At 29.4% G+C, this 20,234-nt stretch overlaps 3 protein-coding genes and 1 long non-coding RNA gene across 8 annotated transcripts in view; 2 read left to right on the top strand and 2 right to left on the bottom strand.

The window, feature by feature from the left end:
- The first annotated feature begins 1 nt into the window (after nt 1).
- On the top strand, nt 2-7,994 carry RpI135 (RNA polymerase I subunit Rpl135). The gene is made up of 16 exons (XM_033339434.2): nt 2-281; nt 371-703; nt 768-1,007; nt 1,080-1,402; nt 1,468-1,727; nt 1,803-2,045; nt 2,253-2,530; nt 2,593-2,790; nt 2,878-2,985; nt 3,391-3,567; nt 4,647-4,861; nt 4,941-5,079; nt 6,001-6,157; nt 6,246-6,499; nt 6,575-6,739; nt 7,761-7,994. Exons 1-16 carry the CDS (start codon nt 213-215, stop codon nt 7,968-7,970), a joined length of 3,369 nt encoding a protein of 1,122 aa, XP_033195325.1. The 5' UTR covers nt 2-212; the 3' UTR covers nt 7,971-7,994.
- A 3-nt stretch (nt 7,995-7,997) lies between these two features.
- Nucleotides 7,998-13,948, bottom strand: VhaSFD (V-type proton ATPase subunit VhaSFD). Of its 2 annotated transcripts, XM_033339450.2 has the most exons (10): nt 13,768-13,947; nt 13,192-13,273; nt 12,162-12,351; nt 11,634-11,852; nt 10,831-10,926; nt 10,216-10,421; nt 10,046-10,130; nt 8,764-9,170; nt 8,577-8,690; nt 7,998-8,474 (listed from the first exon to the last, which is right to left on the bottom strand). In XM_033339450.2, the coding sequence occupies exons 1-10, from the start codon at nt 13,823-13,825 to the stop codon at nt 8,384-8,386; spliced, it is 1,548 nt and encodes a 515-aa protein (XP_033195341.1). In that variant the 5' UTR covers nt 13,826-13,947; the 3' UTR covers nt 7,998-8,383. The 2 variants fall into 2 exon arrangements, with proteins under 2 accessions (XP_033195341.1, XP_033195342.1); XM_033339451.2 differs by lacking the exon at nt 10,831-10,926 and having other exon boundaries at nt 13,768-13,948.
- A 264-nt stretch (nt 13,949-14,212) lies between these two features.
- On the top strand, nt 14,213-15,302 carry LOC117159535 (uncharacterized). The gene is made up of 3 exons (XR_004464591.2): nt 14,213-14,332; nt 14,932-15,181; nt 15,262-15,302. It is a non-coding gene; the product is annotated as an uncharacterized LOC117159535 (long non-coding RNA).
- A 393-nt stretch (nt 15,303-15,695) lies between these two features.
- Nucleotides 15,696-20,234, bottom strand: part of Hr39 (nuclear hormone receptor FTZ-F1 beta) — a 30,429-nt gene continuing 25,890 nt past the window's right edge. For all 4 annotated transcript variants that reach the window (XR_013059087.1, XM_076621076.1, XM_033339442.2 and 1 more), the window contains one exon: nt 15,696-19,815. The gene's annotated coding sequence lies outside the window, so the exon portion shown is untranslated. The remainder of the gene's footprint in view (nt 19,816-20,234) is intronic.

Here is a 20,234-nt window from a genome sequence, read left to right on the forward strand (position 1 = left end):
TTACGACTTAATTTTCGGATAGCAATAGCAAGACAGCAATTCATGTAAAATAAAATCTTAAATAACCGCTAAATCCATAACAATATCATTGTAGATTTTGTACTATGTATGTAAGTTGGTAGCAGTGCAACATAAACGTGGATACTTACGTAGTGTATATTTATTTTATTTTATTTTAAACATTTTGTGTTATAATTTGGAAAAATATAGAAATGTTGATTGAACCGAAATTGACAAATACGTCAACAAATTTCGGCAAACCTCCAGAAAAGCAGAATCCTGTAAATATCTATTTTTCTTTTACGATTACTATAACCATAAATATAATTTAAAAATATTAAGTTTAATTAAATTTCTTTATATATTTCAGTTGTTGCAGAGCTTAGGTGCTCCGCACATAGATTCTTTTAATTATATGCTAGAAGATGGCCTGTCTGAGGCAGTTAGAGACAATCCACTTGTTTATATTCATCTGCCAAATGAAGACAAAATAGCATTATGGATCGACGATGTATCTATTCATCAACCAAATATTCCATCTGGCGCAATTGGGGTGAAGAATCATAAAATCTATCCTACAGAATGTAGACAACGAGGATGTACTTATAAAGGAAAGATAATAGTCAAATTAGGATGGTCTATCAATAATAAAGTGCAAGAGACGCTTGAAAGGGATTTAGGAGAAATTCCAATTATGATTAAAGTATGTAATATAGTTATGCAAAATAAATTGCTCAGTTATATTTTATTTGCATTTAATGTTACAGTCTAATAGATGTCATTTAAGTAAGATGAGTCCTAAAGATTTAGTTGCTCATGGAGAACATGAACAAGAATGGGGTGGATATTTCATCATTAAAGGCCTTGAGAGGATTATAAGAATGTTATTAATGACAAGGAGGAATTATCCTATTGCTATTAGAAGATCAGGCTGGAAAGCTCGTGGCATACAATTTAGCGATCTTGGGTTACTATTAAGAAGTGTACGAGATGATAATACTACAGCTGTATGTGTTCCAAATCCAGTTAAATTTTTTATAAATTAAAACTATGTTACTATATTATTATATGCTTTACAGAATAATACTTTGCATTATGTAACTGATGGCTCAGCAAAATTAATGTTTTCATATAGGAAAGTTTTATACTATGTTCCATTGATCTTGATGTTAAAATGCTTGGTTGATGTTTCGGACATTTTTATTTATAGTGCATTAACAGCTGGATGTGAAGATGATTTATATTACAAAGGTTGTATTTTAAATATGCTAAGAGCTGTACATGAACAAGGTTTAAATAGTCATGAAGAATGCAAAGCTTATATAGGGAGAATGTTTAGAATAAAACTTTTTGAATTACCTTATGATGCTACTGATATTGATGTTTGTGACTTCATAATTAAGTAAGTTTAATTAATGCACTGAGAAATATAAATTAATTTATGTTATTAACATATATCATTTTTAGGCATTGTATAGCAATTCATCTTCATGATCCACTGGATAAATTTTATTTACTCGCATTTATGACAAAAAAGCTATTTGCTCTTGCAAATAATAAATGTGCCGTAGAAGGTGCTGATGCTGTGATGATGCAGGAATGTTTACTGGGTGGTCATTTATATTTGCAAGTATTGAAAGAAAAATTATATAGTTGGTTGACTGGTCTTAAAATGGGTATTTTGAAACGTGCAAGGAGTGCTGGTAATAGGTACACCTTAAATGTGCGTAAGTATTTTCAAAAATTAATTTAAAGATTATAAATCTATATCACAATTATAATTGTTTTGCATATGTACATAGAGGAAATGCTAAATGCAATGAAACATGGAAATTCGCTGGAATCACAAATGGAAAATTTTTTATCTACTGGAAATATAAGATCACCAACAGGTTTAGGATTGATGCAAAATACAGGTCTCACAATTGTCGCTGAAAATATTAATAGAATGCGATACATGAGCCATTTTCGTGCAATACACAGAGGTTCCTTTTTCCAAGAAATGAGGACCACAGAAGCTAGACAATTATTGCCAGATGCATGGGGTAATACTTTAGTATATTAAGTTGTTTCAAAAATTTCTTTCGTTTTATAAGATGCACAACATTTTGTTTTATATTACTTTATTGAATTATGTACGATCCAGTTTGTTCTATTACTACAGTAATATTTGTTTATTAACTTGTAATATTTAAACAAATTTTGCTTTATTAATATAAGAATAATAATAATAATTTGTTGTAATATTATAGGTTTCATTTGTCCTGTACATACACCTGATGGTGCACCTTGTGGTCTTCTTAATCATTTAACAATGAATTGCATCATTACGAAACATACTAATCCGAAATTGAAAGCTAATGTTCCCATCATACTAATGGATCTTGGAATGATTCCACTGTCAATTGCTGACAACTGGAAAAAATCTTACATTGTAATATTGGATGGAAAATTAATAGGATTAATAGACGATAATATAATTTCAAGAGTAACAGACAAGCTACGATTGCTTAAAATAAAAGGCCAAGAGGTAACTTCGTAATTTCCTAATTCAGCACGACAAACCTTTTTTCTTTTATTATTTATATTCAGGTTCCGTCTACGATGGAGATAGCACTGGTGCCAAAAAAAAATGTACCAGCACAATATCCAGGATTATATTTATTTACAAATCCAGCTCGTATGATGAGACCGGTAATGAATTTAGCTGCCAAAAAGGTGGAATATATAGGAACATTTGAACAGATTTATTTAAATATCTGTGTTACACCTGAAGAAGCCTATGAAGGGGTAATATATTATTTTTCTCATTTTTCCAAAATAATTTTTTTTGCTTTGCTATTTATTTATTTATGAAAATGTTATTTACTATTGCAGTTGACATCACATCAAGAATTATCAAAAACGGCTTTCTTAAGTAATTTAGCAAGTCTTATCCCAATGCCAGATTGTAATCAAAGTCCACGAAATATGTATCAATGTCAGGTAAAATTATGCAGAAAGTTCGCAATTGTTTATGACCTATTAACAAACTTTTATAAAGAATATTTTTTTAATGTTTTCATTAAACAAATGTTAACAAAGAATGATATGTTAGTGAGCATTTGTTACTAATTTATGAATAGCATCATTTCCTACGATGATAGTTCTTTATTTCCACAGAAATAAAGTTTGAGATATCAAGGCATTCATAAAGTTTAGTAAAATGAGCATTTATATTTATGACATAATCATTAACTACTATTTATATTATTAATTACTGAAGGGGTTTGTAAATATGTATTTCTAGTATGCTCTGTGTATATACAGCTTAAGATTTTTTACAAATCTTTTTTGCTTGAAAGTAATAAATTCGCAAACTTTCAAATAATAAATTCCGCTGTTTTTCAGATGGGTAAACAAACAATGGGCACTCCATGCCATACATGGCAATTACAATCTGAAACTAAATTATATAGGTTGCAAACACCTGCAACACCACTCTTTCGGCCAGTGCATTATGACGAAATTAATCTTGATGATTTTGCTATGGGTACTAATGCAATTGTTGCCGTTATTTCTTACACAGTAAGTACAACCGAATATATATGTTAATTTTTAGATTGGTATGCATGAAACATATATATGTATATTCTAAATATTAGAATTATATATTATATTTTAATTGTCTTGTTTAATTGGAAATGGTAAAATATCTTTCGAGGGATTAAAGTTATAAAAAAGACTGTTTTTACGAAAGTTATTTAGCATATAGGGGGACATTAGCTAATCTAAATAATGTTTCAAAAGTGTAATAGTGGGGGAAGTATTAAAGTTAAGCTAGGTTTTTTGAACAAAACCCTGTACTTTTTTATTCATAGTATGATGGCGCTCTAAGGATCTAATTTATGACATTCTACTACGTGGATTGATATCATGTGGTAATACAAATAGAAAACTGCAATTTCCATTTAAAAAAATGAACTTGACTGTAATACCTCCTCCACTAACAGACTTACAAAAAAATTATCTACATCACTTAATATCCTCTTATATACCAAACAACTTTTGTAAGAATAATATTTTGGTAATTTCAATTCCTCAAGAGATGTTCCATATTTCCCAGTTAAACGAAGCACCCTCTACATATATATAGAATTCTATTTTTTCAATGAGATTAAATTTGGAAAAGGTGACGTCAATGTTGGTGAAAAGCAATAACATAACTCTCAATTGCCTCTTTTTGTAACAGAGAATTAATTGAAAATATACCAGTATAGATACATATACTGTAGTTGTTAAATTTACCATTTAGGAAAATTATATACATACATAATGATGGAAGAGTTCAATCTTGGTTCATGAAATTCAAAGGTTTGAGTTTTCATTACAAAATAAAGTAAGGGCGAGACTGGAAAATATATTATTGACAATCATATTTTAAGAAAAATGTTTTAGTTCTGAAATATAGATGACATTTATATATCTTGAATAATGAAATTAATTAAAAGAGACAAGTATATAAAATTATACAAAAAGTACTTTGATTAAATATGTGATATTTTGAAGAAGCTTTTAAATTGCTGCAAAGATGAAAGTTTTATTTGAGGAAACATTTTGTATTGACCGGTCTAATAATTTTTAAACACCTTTACTTATTTTGTTAGGGGTATGATATGGAAGACGCGATGATCATAAACAAAGCAGCGCACGATAGGGGTTTTGCACATGGACTGATTTATAAATCTGAATTCGTAGATTTGAAAGATCAGAAAAGTTATTTTGCGAGGAATCCTGATAAACCTGATCTTGCAGAAAAATTGGACGTCGATGGCCTTCCTATTTTAGGTACAATGATTTCAGAAGGTGATGTCTATTATTGGTAAGTTTTATTCATAAAATTATTAACGTTTTCAATAATCTTTTATTTTATTTGATATGAAATACATCTTTTTTAATAGCTATTATGATGCAGATCAATCAACATATGTTACTGGTAAATATCATGGAAAGGAGGATGCTTATGTTGATACTGTAAAACTTTGTGGAACATTACATAGTCATATTCCACGTAGAGCTTGTATCACTTTTCGTATTCCAGTAAGTAAAATATCAATTTATATCTCTTGAATTGATGATCTTTGAAAATTGGATGTCAATGTCCAAATGATATACGTTACAGTACACACGTAATTAGGAAAAGTTTGTTATTATTTTGTTGGTTTTGCATTTATCTTTCTTACTACCTTGCATTCTCATTTAATTATCTAAACATATCCATCCCCCCCCACACACACACCTCCTAATATCTGATCCACCTCTCTATCAATCTGCATCTCACTTGTGTCACTAACTAATCTTTTTCCTGACAGTTGCACCGTCCTTACATATTTATATTTATATTATATCTATATCTTTGGCTATACAGACTTTGATTTTGCAATCTTGTTATATTTACACTTCCTTGTCTCTTACTCTCAACTTGAGATGTCATACCCTCTTTCCCTTCTTTCCTGTGCTCCCATTATACTAAATCCATTCTTTTTCAGATATTCTTCTCTTTTCTTAACACTTCCTTTCTTCCTGCACACCCCACAGCTCCACACTATATATGACTACTCCCATCACCAACAAATTAAATAAGAACATTCTTAATCTGAAATTATCTCTAAAATTTCATTGCCTGATTTCCCATATCTGGCTAAGTGTATGACATTCGCACTTTTTATACTTTCTTTTATTAGTACACCTAAATACTTGAACTCCTTAACACTTTCTGTCCTTGCCCCTTTACTCTCTCTTTCTGTGCCCTGAAGAGAGACTGTATTTAAGTATGAATTTTTATTTTAAAAATTATTTGTCAGATCGAATTCAGATCGAATTTCCAATTTATTTTTTTACATAAAAATGATTGTACTAGTTGCTTGTACCACTTAATGTGTGACAGTCCTGTATAGTAATTTCTGTATAGTATAAGAATGTTAACCTAAGGATTCCAAATAAGAATTTCGAATTTTTTAGCGTAATGCAAATGTTGGAGATAAATTTGCTTCGAGGGCAGGTCAAAAGGGTATCTGTTCACAAAAATGGCCTGCAGAGGATCTACCATTTACAGAAACAGGTTTAATTCCAGATATTGTTTTTAATCCTCATGGTTTTCCAAGTCGTATGACAATAGGTAAAATTAATACTTTTTAAACAGATTTTAATATTTTAAATATTTGCTTCTGTATTTATTGTAACTATTTAAATTGCATATTTAATAGCTATGATGATCGAGGTGATGGCTGGAAAATCAGCAGCCATACATGGATTGGTACATGATGCAACATCGTTTAGATTTAACGAGGATGAGACAGCTGTTGAATATTTTGGAAAATTATTGGAACGCGGTGGTTATAATTATTATGGAACAGAAAGAATGTATTCAGGAATAGACGGAAGAGAAATGACTGCTGATATATTTTTTGGAGTAGTACATTATCAACGATTACGTCACATGGTTTCAGATAAGTGGCAGGTTGGTAGAGAAAATTAAATTCTTTAGAATAAGTTAAAATGTGTCTTTTTATCTATTGTTTTACCATGTTTACAGGTGAGAAGTACTGGGCCAATTGATGTTTTAACAAGACAGCCTATAAAGGGTAGAAGGAGGGGTGGTGGTGTTCGTTTTGGAGAAATGGAACGAGATTCATTACTATCTCATGGTTGTTCGTTCTTACTTCAGGATCGTCTTTTCCATTGTTCAGACAAAACTACCGTAAGTTTATTTAAATAATAGAACATATAATTGAGACATTAAGAGAAAATGAACTAACCCACATTTTTTTTTTTTTTAATGTTGGTTTATAGTATCAATTTATTGCAATAAGCTACATTAGTCATACAAAAGCAGAGAAATTCATTCTTTCTCAAATTAAGCCCAGATAATATAATGAAATCAATTGTTACATTTAATATTTTATGCTAAAAACACTGAGTGAATTACTCAATTTGCCGAGTACTGGCAATAGTTCACTTTTGATGCTGTTCCATGCAAAATTGATCATTTTTGTTTAATTTTTATTCAAATTGAAATATATTGTAATTTATATAAAAATGGGAAGGGTTTAAGTTATCATTTTGCTGGTATCGAAATTGTTTAAAAAATACAACTTTTTAAATTGTGTGCTAACTTTTATAAAACTACCTCCACAAAAGAATATTTATTTGCACAACTATTACTCATACGAATTTCACTTTTTATAGTCTTATAAATTACCCATTTAATTTTATATTTATATAATATTATTCACAAAAGAAACCAAATTCGTAATCAAAATTAAAAATATCTTTATATTGATTATTTCGAACAAAAATTTATTTTTATGATAAAATTTGTTTAATTGCATGTAACATATCTGAAAAAGATACAATTATTTTATATATAGAAAAAGGAATTATTTTAATATTATTTTTATCATTATACTAAATATAATAAAAATATAAGACATATAACTAAGAAATATAAAAATAGTTACATATTCTGGTACGTATAACAATAAGTCTAATTTTAAATTATTTAAATGTCTAAGCATAAAAATATTCTCAGTTCCATTTCTTTCCAAGTCTCTGATTTATTTTGCATTAGTTAATACTTGTAAGAGATGTAGATAAGATAAGTACATCTCGCAATAATTACAGCTTTACATTGCCACCAATAAGTCTACTATGAACACATATTTCTTTCTTTTTTTATTATATAAGTATACATTTAATTAGTAATAACGTTATTGTTTCAGACTCTAGTTTGTAAAAAATGTGGAACGTTATTGGGTCCGGTAATGGAAATGGGTCTAAGTGCATCAGGATTAAATGACAAGACAAAATGTCGTCTTTGCGGTGATGATGAATCTGTGAGAGAAGTTGACATACCATACATTTTCCGATATCTCGTAACGCAATTAACATCTTGCAATATTAATGTAAAGTTGTCATTTGCGGAGAAATGAAAATAAATGAAAATATAATGCATATACTTTTCTATTTTCTTTTAGTGATAATAGTTTATTTTTCTTAACATTTCATAAACATTTTACTTACAAATTCCATAAATATTATTCTAGAAATATCTTTATCCCGTTATTCAATACTTTATAACAGTTATGTACATTTCTTGATTTATTAGATTTGACAACATGACGAATATTGGAATATACATTGTTCTCTTGCTATCTACAGATAACTACATTAGAATGCAAAGTAATTTTTATAATATGATTCCAATACTAAGAATGTTTTTCTCATACCGATTTTTATACACAGTGTACAAGCAGTTGGACAAGCAAGTATTTAAGTAAATAATATGAAAGCAAAGACAAAGTATACAGACTTGAATCGAAACTTACATAGCTTATATACTTGTTTATGCTTTTGTTGGGATTTGTGCTCCAGGTTTTGCTCCTGGTGCATTTGATCCAGTTTGTTCTTTCTCCAGTTGCTTTCCTAAATATTCCCTATAAATAAAATACCAAATCATTTATATTATCAGATGTTACAACTTTTGACAATAATTTAGTACAAATTTTGTCTTGTATATAGATGTTTCAATTACACACCAATTGTGTACCATGAGTTTCTGGACTGCAAGAAGAGCTTCGTATCTTACATTAGGATCTTCATGTCCTAAAAGTTGCATTACTCGCTGTTTACCTCCAAGTTGCTCTATTATACTGGAATAATTTAAAAAATGATTTCAGTAAATCGTTTTTTAATGTGTAAGTAAAAAAGTTTTATTGAACGTACTGTTTACCACGTGGATAATGTCTTACGTATTCTCCTACATCGAAGCTAGCTACGCTGAGAACTAAGGGATCTTTACTAGTTTCTAACAGATGTACCAGAATACGCAGTAACTCGTAATTCTTTTCATTTAGTCGATTAGCATTTTCTCGCCAGAATTTGCCAGATTTGTGAACGGGAGACCATTCAAGACGTCCCGATTTCACTTCGGTCGAATATTCGTCAAACGAACTTAGATCTTGAACAGATGCTTGTAATTTATCATTCAAGAATTCAATATCATCGGTGATATCTTCGTCGTCAAATTTGCGTTGTCCAAGGATTGAAAGTTGTTTCAGTACCTTGCACTGTACCATCGCGATGCAATGTTCTTTAGCAACTTGTCCATCCTCTACTTTCTCAATGAGGTTCTATGGAGTATTAAAAAAGAATAAAGTAATAAAAATAGAATATGTATTAAAAGAAAAGTATAGAAAATTTTAGGACTGTGGATTGATTAATTAATTACTGTATCTTTTTATAATGAATCTCCAAAAATGTAAATTTTAAGTGTCTGTTAATCAGAAAATCAGTCATACATAGATTGTTTTAATAAAGATTTAATTAATAAATTATTTACTGTTGAATATGAAAGCTATGAAATCTCACCCTTGTATTTAAATTTTAACAGGAATCAATACCATGTCATTAAAATGTTAGTTCATTAAAATAGTGAGATGTGATTTTCTGCTACATTTACGAGAATATTGGAGTTTAAAAATAAATTAGAATTTGAAAATGAAATATCATAGTCTCTATACCAAACAATATATGTAAACAGTCCAAAACCAAATAATGATATACTTAATATTTCTATCTTTTTCTTTTTCTTAAGATATACAAAGAACATTTTATAGAAATGATCGGTGTACAATAGATTCCTTACTGACAGACATTCGAATTTGAATTTTTGAAATATTATATGTGAAAAATTATATAGCTATAAACTATAAACCATATACTATAGAAGTAAATTAAGCATATGTAAAAATGTTTTTTCATTATCTTATATCACCTCTTTTATTGTAACTGTAATTTTGAAATGTTTAGCATATTAACACTTTCGCGGACACTTATAAAATTGAAATTGCACATAGAATCACACATATATCCCACAAAACTAGACAAGATTTCGAAACTTGTTGGTATTTTTTCATATCAATTAGCATCCGTATATGTTGTTGTTAATAAAAACAATATTAGACGGCTACAGCCGTCTCGTTCGTGGAAAGATTAAGTAACTTACCCTAAATACTGCTAAAATAATGCGAGTTACTTTCTCCTTAACAGAATCACTTAAAATGTCCGCCAATATAGGAATGACACTAAACCTAAAATAAAAATTTTATGTTATATTTTTAACAACTGTTTAAAATGCAATTACACATATGTAATATACATATATGCAATACGTACTTATTCATTTTCTCTGCAAGCAAAGGATTAAAAGTGAGTACCCATATACAGAATATCAGTTGATATTGTACTTGGAAATTTACTCTGCCCGTCAGAACACTCAGTAAAGTAGAAATTCCATCAACTGACACGAATGCGAAACGATACTCATCTATGCGAAGCATCATTTGTAAACAACGTGCCACGGACTGAATGTATTCATTATTCTGAATAAACACGATGGTATATATAATAAAAATATAATTAAACAACAAGATTGAAATTTAAATTATGTGTGTGCACCAAAAAAGTAAAATAGAAAGAAATCATTATGCAAACCAAATGCAAATGCACTCTTATATGTACAAAACAAAAACAATTTACATTAACGATAAAATCTTATCAGAGATGCACAGGCATCCAGCATTAGTAATTTCTATTTTAAATAAAAATAATTTCGTATAAAGAATATTACATATGGTTATCATAATGTTTATTTATTTTTATATTCAATTGTATTCTGTTTGCAATTATAACTCTTTGTACCTCGCGCTATCTTATGTTTAAAAATTGATAGGAAAGTTTAGCTGTATGACCTTTTCGTGTTAATACATACTTAATTATTATGAGACTAACCAGACTTTGTAGTTCATGTAGCTCATTTGCTTCTTTGTCTATAGTGTTGCCTTGTTCTACTCTTGTATGTAAATCTGTATCCTGAGGAACCTCAAGCTAAAACCCCATATATTTAAATAATTGCAATCATTTTCTATCGCTTTACTGTGTAAGCTACAGTATGCCTATATTTTTAATGTATAGTTAGTAGCATTTGATCTAAGGCGATTTATTGGCATTTGTATTTATATACTTTAGCAGACTTTTATAAATTCACTGTGAATTATTATGTGAAAGTTACATATATAAAGTTCGTATAAAATATATAAATTGTTACGAATTTCACTTATTGTATGATTAAAAAGAAATAATATATAATGATACAAAATACAAATGAACAAAGGAACATAGTTTTGAGACTAATTAATGAATTATATTATACAATATTTGAGTTATAATTTACATGAAGCAGGCAATTGAAATTACTTCATAATTACATATTCTGCAATACATCAAGTCATAATCTCCTTGAAACTATTCATTCAACTTATCAACAATATAAAAATATTTTACGGAATAATAGAAGTAGTTCCAATTATGTTCTCCATCCTATATGGTATAATGGAAACCAACACCATTGTGTACACACACATAATTACATTATATAAAAAAGAAAAGCTAAGCTAGTGCTAATAAATTAGAAGCATGTGTTAATATTATGATGAAAAATACATTTATGATGGTACACAAATATATTTTATTTTTAAAGTATGTTTATAATTCTTAAATCGTGTAATTAAATGATTATATATCTGTTAACTTACACTGAGTTTTAATTGATCCTTTAACCATGTCAAGTAGAATTGAAGATCTGTCTTTTCCATTAGATCGTGACTCCAGCAAGCAAGTTTGGCAATAATTCGAGAGGTCATATTCATTATAAATCCATCTTGTCTATTTAACAAGTTCAAGAAAGGGCCCCATACTGATTCACGTTTGCGACTTGAATGTTCTCTGAAGATTTCTACACGACTTCGATCTTCCTAAAATATATTTGAAAACATTTAATAAAAATAAATCACATATTACAAGAAAATTCAATCTATGCGAATTCCATTTATTTCAGTGAAATGAGTTTTTATTATTTCAACTATTGTCGCGTATAATTTCAGTTATATAAACTCCTAGCTTGAATATAAATAATTTTATATCATTAGAAAGAAAAAAGGTAAATATATGATTTGATTTAGTTATAAATGTAAATGTGATTCAGTTATCTCAATCATTTTGCCTTCCGACGAATTTGGATAAAGGGTGTTTTACTATGTTTTAATTTATGTGATTTGATGTACCTGAAGCATATCATCAATCATTGTAAGGATGTATTGTATAGTCTGGTCTTTTGAAATATGGCCAAGTAAGTTGAGAAAAGTTTTAGCAGCTTGATGTGGATTTTCTTTAAGTTTTGCATCTCGAACACTAGCATCATTTGTATCAAAAGCCACTATAAAATCATAATCTTCTTTTGATATCATATGAGACCTATAAAACATAGAATATTAAGTGTTATTTAATACATTTAATTTATATATATATATGTATGTATTTTCAGGAAAATTTGAGGAAAAAATATTTTGAAAACAGCTAGTGAGCTTTTAATCAGTCACAAATTTTAATATTAAAAATTTCCATAAACTTTTCCTTCGATAAAAAATTAAGTTTGTTTGGCTGTTTTAAATGGTATCATGTATTATTGATTTCATAATGTAGTAGCTGATATCAAGAACTATTTAGTGACCAGAGTAATATAAAAAAATACACATGTAGGCTCAAATATAATACTTAAACAAGCGATATTCTCAATAATGAACAAATCGAGATGAACAAATTCGTTTACTTTTGGGTTCACCAGATATTATGCTATTACAGTATTTCTTATAACTTTAAGAGAAAAAGTTAACACACTGGATTTGTAATGTATTCACCAATGGTAAAGGAAATCGGCAAGAAATTCTCAATGTAACGAATTCAATTTTTACATATTATCACTGAACTAGAATTAATATAAATATCTGTTCCTTTATCGAGCAAAAATCTACTTTGCTATTTTGTATCTCTGTTATAACATTTTAAAAAAGAATTTACCAGCCTATGTTTAATATGACGGTTCCTTTTGTTATTTTTACTTATAAAATATATAGTAACGCTTTATAGAAACAAACTGGACCCTACCCTGTATGTATAATATGTGAATAAAGAAGAGATACACATATTATATATATATGTAAGATTTTATAGATTATTCGAAATAAAACTTTATGAAATATTTACATATATATAGAAATATTTTGATATTAATATTTAAAACGACGGTATTCTTACTGTTGATACGATTGCCACTTGATTTGTTGATTCCTAATATCAGCAGCTTGTTGCTGAAGAATGCTCGTAGCTGCTAGCATATCTAAAAAGTTTTAAACGTTATTGTTATCTATTGTTAATAAACAACATGTAATCATGCCAATAAAAGAATAAAACAATAATGCAAACTTATGCAGATGCTTATAGTCTTATATTCAGGATAACAAGTATACATAAAAATATGACACAAATATAATATATGATTAACAAAAATATATTACTTAAATAACAATAAATATCGTTAGCCTATACAAAAATGTGTCTCGCAAAGCTTTTTCAAATTATTATAAAAAGAATGAATGTCTTTATCATGACATAAGAAACAAACTTCTGTGAAATGACATATACAGTAAAAAATTGGATATAGTTCCGTACATATTAGCAATTTGTCATTTTTTTTTTTTTTTTTTTGAGAAATGAATAAAATTAAGACGCAAATAAAAGCAATATAATCCTTGTAAATCATATAAACACAGTACATTATTGGGAGGGGCAATGTCAAATTAAGAAATAAATATGTATGTTTAGGTCAATTACCAATTTTTTCATCCGGTAAAGCCGGTATCATTTCTTTAATGTTCACACGATCAACCATTTTTGTTGTTGTTCCTTAACTCCTGTATAATTTATTTAATACTTGAGTCGCAGAGAATTAAAGTCCTGCTGTCGTAAATTTGCACCTCCCTCAACACTTGGATCACAAGACTGATATATTACCAATTCGTTAGAGCTAGATACAAAATTTCCCTAACAGCTAGTAAAATTCAAATATTTCTAGTTAATGTGATATTTGATGTTAACAGAGAGGAAATTCCGCCGTACTCAGAAAGGATCATGTAAACAGGTTTCGACCATAGAGATAGGGACATAAAGATGCGAGAGTGTGTGAACAAACGGAAAAAGCAATATAGAAATAGGTAGAGAAGGTTGTATAAAGGCCCCTTGTGTTCTTATCTTATAACGCATGCGCATTCTTCCTGTAAATACGTAAGTGTAATAATTATCAACGAGTAGCGTCAGTGTGTATGCCGGATTAGACAAGAACAGAAGGGGCCTCTACACAGCGTTATCTTTCTATTCCCATATCGCATTCACTTACACGGTAATATATGACCGCATACTTTATCTTTATATCTCTATGCGTATATACGATCGTGCTGTACGTTAACGAGTGAAGTCGCTGGTACTACCAGTTATCGCTAATTACTTTACATACCTTGAATTGTAATTGAAATATACGAATTATAATTATTATCTTCCACCCTTAGCTTTACCATTCATATTTTGTTATAATGCTTTATCCCTATCCTTCTCACTTATACTTGCATATATTTTTTATAAAGATTATATTATATACTATATACTATACTAAAAACATATAATTTAGAGTACAAAGCTTCTTAGACTTCAAATACATAACAATGTATATGTATTATTGTTAAAAATCTTTTTATTACTTTCCTATTGCTACGAGGATAGTTATTATATAGCAGAGATGTTAATACGAACATTTGAGAACAGAGACTTTTTACATATTCACGGTTCTAATTTCTTTACTTCAAATTTACATGTCTTTTTTACAATTTAATATCGATATACGAATCTGATTTTTCTCAGGATTCCAATTTCTGCATATACCTAATATTTACTGTTATTTATTATCCAAATTATCCATCTTTCATATTTTTTCATTTTTTACAGTGCAAAGTACAGTGCAAGATATATTGTTGGACCGTTAGCGGAGAGACGCGGTGGCGGTAGATCGTGCGAACGAGAGTCGTAAACGATTAGAGTCGCGAACGTTACGATTAGATAATCGACGCCACGAAACGATCGATCCCCTATTTCGTTTAGGATAATAGAGGTGGTTGAACTGATTATAACAGCGAAGTAACAGGTTACAATATGCACTTTATTCGAACAACTTTGTAGACATAGACAGTTACGCTCGGTAAGTATAGATATAAGTTAAACAGATGACTGATCTAAGGTATGACAAACTAGCGAAGTTCTCTGATGATGCTGTCGCAGAGGAAAACTATTGCTGGGGGGCTGGGGGGCTGGGGGGCTGGGGGGCTGGGGGGCTGGGGGGCTGGTCGCCCCACCACCGGTCGCTTGCGGGTGGAAATGACCGTTGATCATGGGAAAAAGCCGACTTTGCCAGTTTTTTACTCGATGGAACAATAACCATAAGGAACGTCTCGACTTGAATATATTTTATAAGAACGAAGATTATCGCGGTGCGACTAATTATATTTGCACGGTTAGTGGCCGCCTCGACCGAGGGATGGATTCTGATTTACGTCAAGAGTCATCGGACGTAACATATATTATATATAAATCCTAAGTATAAATAGGTATGAAGAATTTTGAAGAAAGTTATTTTTAAATAAGAATCGAATTACAATTATGGGAAATTATGGGAAAATATGGGAAATTAATGGAATAGTAAGAAGAGAATACGATACTTTATAAAAATTTATTTATTTCGTATTGAACATGTTGTATGTATAAAATTATCCTCTAATTGCGTTTAAATAGCCATCTTTCTATATTGGGAATATGAAGTATTTTCGTGATTATAATATTTTCGCAATCTGCTTTCGTCCGATTAACTGACTTGACAAGCAAATATTTTTGTCGATAATCGAAGTCATTCACATTCACCTGTCTTACAGAAATGATCGTGTTCTTATCAAAAGAGAAAGGATTATTAGAAAGAAAACAGGAAATACGATAGTATAGGAAGAAAAATAAATGCAAGTCAGTTCATCGTGCATGATATAAAGTTCATTAATATGTTTGCATCTGATATAAAAATGTTCTCCGCTGCGTTTGATAATCCTATTAAAGATTACACATTAAACTATGCGCGAGTACTATTTATTATTTCTAGCATACGATTTCTTTAGTTTCAACACGCACATGTACATATATGTGTATTAATCATTACAATGTACTGTATTTAAGCTCTTTGATCGATGTATATTAATGAATTTCACAATTTCGAGCGTATCATATGTATATTGTCATGATTGGTGAATAAATTTTGATCAATTTTATTATTATTGTTATTATATAATTAATACTATATCTTTGCAAAAGGAAGACGATTATTATTGTTATTATCGAAGTTTTAATCGAGAATCAATGAAATAATAATGAAATAAAACTGTGCTTAAACTAAAGTTTTCGTCATAGTTGAGTGGACAACAGTTGAGTGAAACAAAGTTGATCAAGCTATAAACGTATCCAGACGTTCCAGGATATATCCATATTCCTTTGTCTTTTATCAAATTTAGATCACAATCGATTATTTTTTTAACGAGTTCAATATAAATACAACGTCATTATAATTTTATTCCGTGCACTTTCCTTTAAATTAATGTTATGCATTCACAGATATTCTCTTTCTCGTGCACGTACCTTTTCTTTTCTCCTTTTTCTACTTTTTCCTACTCTTTTTCCTACGTTTAAATTTATTCGTTTATCAGACTCATCAATCTCTTCGTCCCTCTCTATCTTTTATACATACGTTACAGAAAAATATTATTCTGTACTTTTATATTTACAGCAGCGTCATATAATTTATATTTTCTTCTAATTGGTAAAAAACTTCCGATCTAAAATAAATTTTCGTTCTTTCGTATAAATAGTTAATTAAAATTTAGCACTACCATATACAGAATAATTGACATAGACTAATTAAAAGTGAAAGACTTTTAGACTGGTTGAATTTTAGTTTTATAATCGTTTTAGCTACCGATTGATTCTCTTTTTGTTCAATGTATGATTAAAAGATAGTTTAATTATGGTAGATAAGGTAAAATATAATATATGCCAAGATACATGATATAATTATATTTGTTCGATTTCGTATCGATAAAATAAGATAGAGCAAATTTTCAATTCCGAATCAAACACGGATGTTAGAAGCATCGGATGCTTCTTCTGCAGTTTCTTTGAAACAGAGAAACAATCTTATCGAAAGTTCGATAATCGTTTCGTTAAAGAATGCTTCGTTGACTAATAATTTTAATCAGACTGTCGGTTGTTGGTTTTATATATTTATATTATCTCTACACGATCTTCTTAATATAATTCTTCTCGTGTCTACCTCGCATTACGAAAGGATTAAAATACTAAATTTTATCGAAGGCACAAATATTTCAGTAATTTTTTTCATAGTATTTCACTAACTAATCTACTAATAATACTTCTTTTAACGGGCGAATTTCTATTTATACATAGTTCGTTATTAAAAACTGTAGCCTGAATGGCGTACACATTCTTTACTGCATTTCCCCTCTGTATTTTTCGCCATAATATAGCTTTCCCTTTCTTTCGAATAATTACAATGGCAATAACTAATTATAGCAAAACAATGTTTGCAGGAATTATCTTCTCAGTAGGTTACTACAGATTCGGATATGTTGTATTATCATCGATATATTTATAACTAGAAGTTTTGCTTTAATCTTGTTTGTTATTCAAATACTAAGTAAGAACTATTTAAAAAAGATTCCTTGGAAATAGAGAAGTTGGCCTCTACGGGGAAGAAAATCTTCTTATGAACAATTATACGGTATTGGAACCTGAAGAGGATGTAACACATTAGACGACTAACAAGCGAATATTTGTTCAATGAGAAGTACAATAAGAATTTGATATTCGACGAGGAAACTAAACTTTACAAACAAAATGTTTCACGATGCACGCAATATGTATGTTTGCACAGAGTGTTTCATTAAAATTGATAAATACGAGGTTTATTTTATAAAAATATCTCAATATCTTAAAAACAAATTTGTATCAACTGCAATATCGTAATAGTACTATTGAAATCAAAATGATGGAAAATGTCCTTCTCGTGTCTTTTATCATATTTATCGAACACTCTGTATGATATACAACAGGTCAATCTACACTTTCTGCACAAGGAAATCTGCTATAAAGATGGGAAGACGATTCTTACAAGTTATATTACAGATTAAATATTGCATATTGTAATATTCTTATCGATGAATCAAAAGAAACGTAATTTCCGTGTTAATAAAAAGAATAATGCGTTGATATGACAGTCTCATTATAGTACCAACGATAGACATGAGTATTCTTCATTTTAAATAGGAAGCTCCAACTCGTCCATTTTACGACTAATCTTTTATAAAAAAATTTCGCATTTATTCGAAATAAGAAATTGCAGCAGTTTACAACAAAAGCGCAATTATTCATTATACTTTTATAACTTTTATAATAATTTAATAATTTTCATTGTAATTTTTCTTTAACAATGATATTAAACGAACAATAACAAATTAACTTTTCCTTTCGATAAAGTACTCGATGAATATAATTGAATTTTCCAAATATTGCAAATATAATTTTATATTCATTTTTTATAAAAATCCTTAATCACTGGTACTAACGTTCTAGTTTCGTTACGACAAAGGATACATATTTTTTATATAAACATAATAAACCAAACGTAAACTGTCTTAGTTTCTAAACAATAAAGTAATCGTAAAATTTTAATAACAAACAAACGTCATTTTTATAAAAATCCGACAAAAATATCACTGTCACAAATGTAACATAGAATTTGGAAACGTGTGTCTCAAAATAAAATTCATTTACAAGAAAAAGAATATCAGAAATCGTTTCACGCGGTTTAAAAAGTTATGTGTACGTATCAAGCTATCGTACGAAATCTTTCATCCGTTGTCGGCGTGTTATTAAAACGTACAGAGAATAAAAAAAAATGTATTTGTGTAATAGATAAAAATTATAATGTTCTGTTGATAAGCTAAATGTTATTACCTATTAATTATTACACGATTAACTGCTCTATAAGTAAACAATTGGTCGACTCATGTTTTAAGTACACTTCCATTACCGGGACATAAGACATCATTCTATGTCTTATTTTTAAGTAAGCGCAGAACAATACAAAATACTGGTTGTTTTATTATAATAATAATTATCAAGGTTAAAACTCTGTATTCGTCGTTTACTCGAACCTACCTAATAAAATTTAGCATTTTTATGCTATTTGATACCAACTCTCACTCTCTCTTGTGCTCTCTTTCACTCTCTCTTTCACTCTTCCTTTCCCTCTCTCTCTCTCTCTCTCTTTCTCTCTCTCTCTCTCTCTCTCTCAATCTTTCTATCTCTGTACATTGATATTAGCGTAAAAGTAAATGCTCTGCATCTCTGCTTCGATTATACTTTCAGTCTCTTTTGCATAGAAATATGCATGCTGAATATTTCGAGCATACCATAGGCCGCTTCGAAATTCGTTATGTTTCAAGGTGGAGTTGTATCATGCAACACCCCCGTGAAATTAATTTCAATTTTAAAAAAAAGAACAAAAACAAAAAAATATAGAGAAACGAAACATCATTTCTCGTTTGCTTTATGTATTAAACAGTGAACCTCTAATTAGTCTTACAAGAATGTAGTCCCTTCACCCAGAACTAATGTATCATGGACTGCAATGTTTATGGGTTTGTTTACATTTCTGCTACTCCTTGATTATTTAATACATCCGATTCCCTGAACTTATGCACCTCATAAGCGTGGAATCTGAAAAAATCGTTCAAGTTATATATAGTAAAAGATCTATTTTCCTAAATAGGTTTATATTTGCTATTACTTTAATCCTTTGCACTCCTATGTCGAGTGCGACTCGACATCAGTTTTTATCTCAGGAGCTGCTTCGTCGAGTCCCACTCGACATTCTTTTAGTCCCACATTTTTTTTGTGAAACGCGCGAAAGATATATCGTACACTTAAAAATTACAAAATACAACAATAGCGTGAATAAAACTGGTATTTAAGTGAATTTGTTTCTTCCTTTATTTCGTTAAATTGTCTTATTTTTTAGTCGAAGTAAATTTCAAATAAAACGCCTGAAAGCGTTGGGAGCTGCTGGTAACGAAATTGAAATAAAATTCGGAGTGCAAAGGATTAATAGTTTATACAATTTCTTAGCTATTTGTGAT

This window comes from Bombus vancouverensis, chromosome 8, assembly GCF_051014615.1.
Source record: "Bombus vancouverensis nearcticus chromosome 8, iyBomVanc1_principal, whole genome shotgun sequence".
In the NCBI taxonomy this organism is placed as follows: Eukaryota; Metazoa; Arthropoda; class Insecta; order Hymenoptera; family Apidae; genus Bombus; species Bombus vancouverensis.